Source organism: Cebidichthys violaceus, unplaced genomic scaffold (genome assembly GCF_023349555.1).
Source record: "Cebidichthys violaceus isolate CVI_PGR_0920_01 unplaced genomic scaffold, fCebVio1.0.p SCAF_13, whole genome shotgun sequence".
Classification (NCBI taxonomy): Eukaryota; Metazoa; Chordata; class Actinopteri; order Perciformes; family Stichaeidae; genus Cebidichthys; species Cebidichthys violaceus.
Window position 1 is genome coordinate 7158763 of NW_027176296.1, and position 7858 is coordinate 7166620.

Here is a 7858-nt window from a genome sequence, read left to right on the forward strand (position 1 = left end):
ATGTAGGCAAAAAAAAATGGTACTAAAATACTCTGAGGCACTGATTATTGAGTTTTCAGCACTGGTTTTGGATTTTAAAGTACTTTTGACCTCACTTTAATGCTTTTCAACAGTGTCTTTATTAATATAGTTTTTACCTTTAAAAGTTAACATTAATTCGGGTAAAGGTGGGTACATTCCAGACATGTGCCCTGTCTAACTTGTTGGCCCAGAGCAGTAAAACCGTTCAGCATGTTGGGTTTTGACGTCACAGTCTCGTGCAACAGGATCGGCAGCGTTTCAATGCACCTGTTATACCTCCTGGAGCAGAGCAGCACTGACGGACTGAAGGCTGGGGCAACAGCAGCATGGGAGGTAAGAGCCATCCGTTTCTGATAATAAGACCATAAAGTAACAGGTTGGTTTTTTTTACTAAGAATTAATTAGACTTGCATGAATCTTTTATCAAAAAGGGTGTGAAACTGTCACACCTTAAATCATAGAATATTCCAGTTGATGTTCCTGTAGTGACTGAGTGCAAATGTTGGGATCAGTGAGTTTATTGTGTCCTTGTGACATATATCAACATCATAATCCCATAATAATGTGTCTGCGATTTACTATTACGTATCCCAATATTGAATCAAGTCATATGCACTGTATTCTCTACTGTTTACATGCTGTAGCCACTGTATTAGGTACACCTGTATAGTCAATACAGTAATTCATATCAACAGTTTTGCCATACCATTTACTTTTACCATGTTTATAATGTGTCGGAGATGAGTAAATTAGATTTTTAATTACCCTATAATTTAGTTTTGTTGAACTGGACTGCATTGTATTGAGAGGTGTTTTAGTCCCCCCTATTTACATACATGAGAGGAGCTGATTTCTATATACATTGTCCCTATGAATATTAAGCATTTTTAGTTAGGTTTAATTAACTACATTTTTTATCACATCACAATGATCACACAGTTAAACCCTGTAGTGTTTCATAAAGTATTTAAGTATTTAATGTGGGTAATCATGTGAATCACTAGAATATGCCTTTAAGTAAAGGATCAGTTACTTTACTTTGAATAATACGCTAGATTAAAACACATTATCAGAGTGTTGCAGTCTATCTATCCCTTTCTCACATCACATTTAAACAGCTATTTAAATGGCTATCATAAAGGCTCTGAGAAAGGGTGCAAAGCCACATTTGAATACCAGTACTGTAGAAATACAACCCTGCAAACTGATTTCCATAAACCATCTATACAAACACCCAGACAGGCCTCCTGGATAGACGGCCAGTTTATCTGCAGTGGACACAACTGACACAAAAGTTTGTAATACTGCAAGTGTGCTTTCAGAAACCAGTGGTTATTGATCTCCCCCCCACCCCCCTCTGACTGACAGGTTTCTACTCCAGTGAAAAGATGGCAGGAGTTTTCTCCTATGAGAGTTCAGAAATCGACTGGTGTGAAGACAACTACAAACACTCTGAACATGTAGTGGAGTACTTCAACACCGTAAGTAATGTATCTCAGTACTGAAGTAGTATTTATCTTAACAGAATACTATCTATAATCATATAGTTCTTATCCCCCTTTTGGATGATAAATAAATATATAATATCCATGATCTCACAGATAAAGCGAGGGACTGGTTGTTTGATTGATTGTTTTGTTGATTGATTGATTGATTGATGTTTTCTCTGCAGATTAGCAGCTTTTTTTTCTTCGTCATATCTCCCATCATGCTTTACCTTATGCACCCTTACGCCAAAGAGAGAAACTTGGCGATTCACATGGTCTGGACCATGATGATATTTGTAGGTCAGTCTCTTTTTCTTCATTTTTACATTTTGTGTCGTTTTCTTTCACATTATTATTTAAATCTCAAGAAAAGACTGTTTGTGAATCATGAATCACTGAGTAAATAAATTATATATATATATATAATAATGATATCCTTTGAACAAAGAGGAATTACCCTTGTTTTATGTGAATAAATGAAAATTAATTATGAGGGGGGGGGGAGAGGAAAGTTTGTCAGACGATAGATATGGTAGCCACAATAATGTTTTTCCTCTCTTGACCAAATTTATCTTGCAACCACTTGTGTGGTCCTGCCCCCAGGTTATAAACCACTGTTTCACAGTACCAGAGGCTTCTTCTAGATACGTTTGACTTTACATTCCTTATATCGCTTCCCCTCAATCCTTCTGCTTTTCTCTCTACTATGCCTTTGTTTTGTCTTCTATAATATAATGAAAACATAAATTGTTTTACATTAAAAAAAATGACAGTTCTCTCTTTTTGCAGGGCTCTTCTCAGCGTACTTCCACATGACACTTAGTTTCGTTGGCCAGATGTTGGACGAGCTGTCCATCCTGTGGGTGTTGGCGGCGGGATATGCTGTCTGGTTCCCCCGCAGACTGTACCCTTCTTTTATAAAAGACAGGTAAAGCAATCAACCAGAGAACAAATGAGTCCAAAGTGTTTGTTTCTGTCTTTATTCATCTCCATGTGTTACAAAGGACACACGCAGCTCAATAATCCTTTAATAAGACAAAAACAAACAAACAATGACTGTTTCTGAGGCACTCCACTCTGAAACCCAACCTGTGTTGGTCGTGGAGCCTGTTAGACAGCTGCAGCCGGTTGTTGTCACAAAGACACAATGGTGTGCTGCTTGCTTCACCTGAATGTGACAGAAACGGACTCTCATTATTGTGAAAGAATGAAGCTCCACCCAACCTGTGTAAATATTTCACACCACAAGATGGGAAAGATAAATTAAATTTTGATGAGCACCTGAAAGGAATCCCACAGCCCACACAATAGAACCTCACGTTGATTTGAAGTTTTTTAAAGTCATGAGTTGGTCCTCCTGAATGATGGATTACTGAAAGGGCCTACCTAGCACAGACAAAGGGGCCGGAGAGGTCAGGGGGTCCCTTTTGCAACTTTCTATGCATCTTTACTGTTTTGGTTCACTCTCAGTGCTCTCATGGTGCTGTTTTTGACCGTTTTCAGTGAAAAAGCTCTAAAATCCCACTGTACCTGTTCAGCGCCAAACAGCAGTCAGACATTGTTAGCAATTTATCAGCTGATGAGCCATATATTTCTTTCGGGAGTTGGTGGTGACCAAATACAGAGTTAAAAACAAAGCAGACATTGGACCTAAAGTCGTCAGGTGGCCAGAAACACAACTTCAAATGAATGATAACTATCAAGTTCTGACATGAAATAATTTCAAACCTTCGAGCCCTTGCCTCACAGCTTATATTTTCTCTCTCTGTCATCCACAGGTCCACATTTTCAAGCTTCGTCCTGGTGGTCACTGTCATCTCCACAGTGTCATCATTTGTCAAACCTACAGCCAATGCCTATATTTTAAACTGCTTTGGCCTCCATATGACTTACATTGTGGTTGTCGAGATGAGATGGTATGAAAACTCTGAGGTTTCGGTCATCTGTCACTGTAATTGGTGCACTTTTGTGATTCGTTATGATAACCAGTTTTCTCTCTTTCTCAGCTGCACTGACCAGAAGGTTCTGCGACTGGCCAAGCTGTCGGTGGCTCTGTGGGTGCTCGCCATCTCCTGCTGGGTTAGTGACCGTTTTGGCTGCAGCTTCTGGAAGAGGCTAAACTTCTGCTACCTGCACGGTATCTGGTAAGCCCTGGCTTACTTGTGTCCCTTTCCTTTCCTTTCCAACCCTGTTTCCTATCCCATCATTCACCTCGAACACTACCCTAACTTCTGTGTGGTCCAAGAACTGAGCTAATCATTCACTGGAGGGAATTAGTAGTATCTACAAGTAGATTTGAGGAGACAGGGTGGTGTTTTTCAAGTACTTGCTTGTGTATTGATCTTTATTATCTGTGTCCTCCAGGCATATTCTGATTGTGATAGCTGTGGCCTATGCCAGCACCCTGATTGCTTACCTGGATGCCAACTATGAGATACCGTACTCGCTGCCTGGACTGCAGTACTGGCCCTGTGATAAATGGGCTGTTGGATTACCTCACATTGTCCTGAAGGGCACAACCAAAACACAAAAACGGTGCTAACAAAGTCATTTGGAACGTTGGCGGAACATTTGTATTAGAACATTTCATTATTACAGGTGTACATGAATGGGAAACCATCAAAATGATTCACACTAGTGACCTTTATTCAACACCACCTTCTAACCTTAAAGACTCAGTCTGTGATTTAAAAGAGTTGCCTCACCCAGAACAAACTGAAATCACGGGAATCTGACCTGATCACTCCCAAATTGATTTTTTTTTCTTTCTTTTACTATACAAACTTAACACAAACAAAAACTTGCTAAATCTAAATTAAGATTGTTTTTTTTGATCCTGTAAAACGATTGTTTACACCATGGATGTATTACCAAATGGGCCTACTGAGCACAGGCCTGTAGAGGCTCCTGGGGGGTCAGGAGGCCCTTAGACGGTCATGTTCCACAGGAATCTACACAATGCAATTCTTTCTACCAAGGCACTCTCCATTTTAAACTACAGAAAAATGTAAATATACAGTACAGCATAAGATTGAATATATAAATTATTATTCAAAAACATGCAAGAACTAGCCCCATTGTCTTAAGATCCATCCATGTTTTAGATCAATAATGATTGTAGACACAGAGCTACAAACTTATATCTTTAGTTGAGAAACACAAAATACTTATTTATCATATATCAAAGTTGAAAATATAGTATTTTTAAATATACCCATTATTTACGCATGTTACCATTGATGACTTTGAAACATTATCATATACTGTAGGTTTATGCTTTTAATACAGAAGCAAATGCAAAACATTAGGTAACATTATTTAAATTAAAATATCTTAGTTTTTCTTTGAAAGAGGCGAGCCTTTTGATTCGAACATTTTTTATTAAATTAAACCTGCAAGCAGCAATGAACAGGCCTCGCACCTCCCCGCACGTCGGTGGTACTGGCGGGACACCGGTCTATACGCGTCTGTGCACTTCCACGCCCATCGGACACTGTGCGCACTGCGCACGACTTGTACGTTATTTCCTGAGTGGATTGCGTGGGGCTGGAAATGACGTGGCGCTAATTTTTTACTACCACCTGTGTCCACTTTGTGGCACTAGAGAACACGCACTGATCATACGTCATGTTGCCGTGTATGTGTAGACCACTCATTGTATGTGACGCTATGACTGTGATTCAATATGGGCATTTAGATGACTTAAGGTCTGGACTCCAGCATGTGAAATATATAAAGTCAAGTCACAACAGCTTCCTGTGTCGTGGCGAAACATGCAAATTGCCCGGATGGCCATTGCAACGCTGCTCCACAAAAATACAAAAGCTTCACACTTCAGCATCGTGAAGGTCTTGAGATTCTGCTGACCAAATTTGGGGTGGATCTGTTAAATCATCCAGGGGGAAGAAAAATAATACTTGTAAATTGCCATAAATAGCGTTTTGTCCCATGACTTATGACATCATGATTCAAGATATCGACTACTGCTTCACAATTTAGTGTCACATTAGCCGGAGGGTTATACCAACCAAATTTGAAACGACAAACCGATACACTTCAAAAAAGTTTGCATAAAATACATGAAAAACGTATAAAATTACAAATGGACGACTTCCAGTTGACAAGAGCTAATGTGACATACGATGACAGCAATGTGGGTACCACATTTCGTGAATATCGGGGAAACTGTTTCCCAACTAACGCCTTTCACTCATTAAGGGCCCAATGACTGCAGAACTTTGCAATATTCACCAGTTCTGAAGCATGTGCCCATTTTTGTGAGTTTTTGAGCATCTCAAGCCCCTAAAAAAATGCAATTGTGCAGTAGAATAATAATCTCTACAAAAGCAAAAGGTTCCTTGCACTCAAGTGTCAGGGACCAATGGAGCCCCTGGTCAAACAATAACAGTTTGCAACATGAATGGTTTCATAAAATGTCTATAGGCATCCTGGGTGACTGAGAAAATGTGAGAATTTGTGTGTAGTTTTGAAGAGTTTGTCTTTGACTGTTAAGGATGTTTTTTCTTCATATAAATCAACTGCTGTTATTAATTTTCAAGATATGAATGCACATTTAATTCTGTACATGGCAGAATATATTTATGTACTGTATGTTTTCTTATGATGAAACTATTGCTTTTCCTTTGAGTGAAGCACTACGGTGAAATGTTGTTTACATAGAGATATCTCAACATGTGGTGGTTTCACAGTCATACACTCAATTTTCTACAAATACTAGCTAATTAAAAGTGAGTAAAAAGCGCTGTCGTTTCTGACATAATTTTCTAACATTTCAGTACTCAAATCTGTCAATATCAAATTGCCTGATATATTTCTCAAGAAAACTAGCGTAGGCCCATTCAGGATCTCTGACATATTCCTCTACAGTACTTTTGACTGACCACAACTATGTACATATATTTCTTTTGCATGAATGATTATTCTCTGACCTGTTAAAAGCCCTTTTTAAACAGCTCTTGATTTTGGTGATGTTTTGAGAATATTCAGGTACATTGTGCTTCCATTCACATGATCCTTCCTGAATGAAACAATAGACACAACAATAGAAAATGCACACAGGCATTCACTGGACTTCAATGCTCAATAGTGACCTCCTGTGGTTAATGAGATATTCAAAAGCAACCAGGGCTTTTACAAATATAATGTAGTCTTTGAATATTTGAGTAGTGACAGCCTGTTGATATAATAAGAGAAAGGTAATAAATAAAACAAAGTATTTTAAATGGCAAGATCTCAGAATCAATCATCAATAACTTTTCAGTGTCTCTCTGGATATATTGAAGTAATAAGAAAACTGTTGGTCTGTGTGTCTAGATCAATGGTTCCCAACCTGAGGGTCCACCACTTTGGTCCAGACTGAAATATCTGAAAAACTATCAGATGAATTGCCATGAAATTCTGTACAGACATTAATGGTTGCCAGAGGATGATTGCCCCTTGCTTGTCAACGTTTTCACTTGTCCTGTGAAATATATCAACATCTTCTAGATGAACTGGCACAACACGTTCTACATTCATTGCCCCCAGACAATAAATCCAAATGACTTTGGTGATCCCCTGACTTTTTGCCACAAGAAGGTGATAGAAACGGTCATGTCCTCCTCAGGATGTATTTTAATCACTTTGGGGGGAGCCTGTGGCACCGCCATCAGGTCAAAATTAAAATGTGTCTGATCCTTTTGTTATACCTGACAAACTAATGACACTTACACCAGCCTAAACTCATTCTTAGTAGCAAATGTTATTATGCTAACATGCTAAACTGCTAAAAAATAGTTATACCTGCTTAACATCACCATGTTAATATTGTCATTGAGAGCATGAATGCATTACAGCTTGACAGAGCTGCTAGCATGACTGACTGCTGGTCTTAGTCTGACTTTTCTCTCATTTTAGCTTTTTTTTTCATGAAATACTGGACTCTTTCTCTTCAGGTCTCTGAAAATCCTTCAAAGGTTGGGAACCACTGCTCTAGATTTATTCATTCATAAATACAGATATGCGTTTATTTTTTATCAAAATGTTTCTTTGGGTTTTATTAAGAAAAGTTAGGACGCATGTATATTTTTAGTTGATGATGATTAGCATGGATATAAAGTCTTCTTTTTATAAATTGGACTTGTTGATGTGTGTGAAACCTGTGGGGCATGGCTTCATTTTGTATTCCCCCCTCTCCCTACATATTGAAACGGAGGATTTAAAGGTTGATGTCTCAATATCAGTGGGACACCCTAGTGTTTGAAAGCCAGGTGGGACTTCTTTTACTCAGATTTGACTGAGAGGCAGACTGGATAAATTTGAGCGGCAGGGGAAGAAGGGGAGGCACCAAG

At 38.7% G+C, this 7858-nt stretch overlaps 1 protein-coding gene across 1 annotated transcript; it reads left to right on the plus strand.

Moving 5' to 3' along the window:
* Window positions 1–335: 335 nt before the first annotated feature.
* Window positions 336–6366, plus strand: acer1 (alkaline ceramidase 1). The gene is made up of 7 exons (XM_068707146.1): window positions 336–354; window positions 1390–1502; window positions 1694–1808; window positions 2298–2436; window positions 3287–3424; window positions 3515–3652; window positions 3873–6366. The coding sequence occupies exons 1-7, from the start codon at window positions 348–350 to the stop codon at window positions 4048–4050; spliced, it is 828 nt and encodes a 275-aa protein (XP_068563247.1). The 5' UTR covers window positions 336–347; the 3' UTR covers window positions 4051–6366.
* Window positions 6367–7858: the final 1492 nt, after the last annotated feature.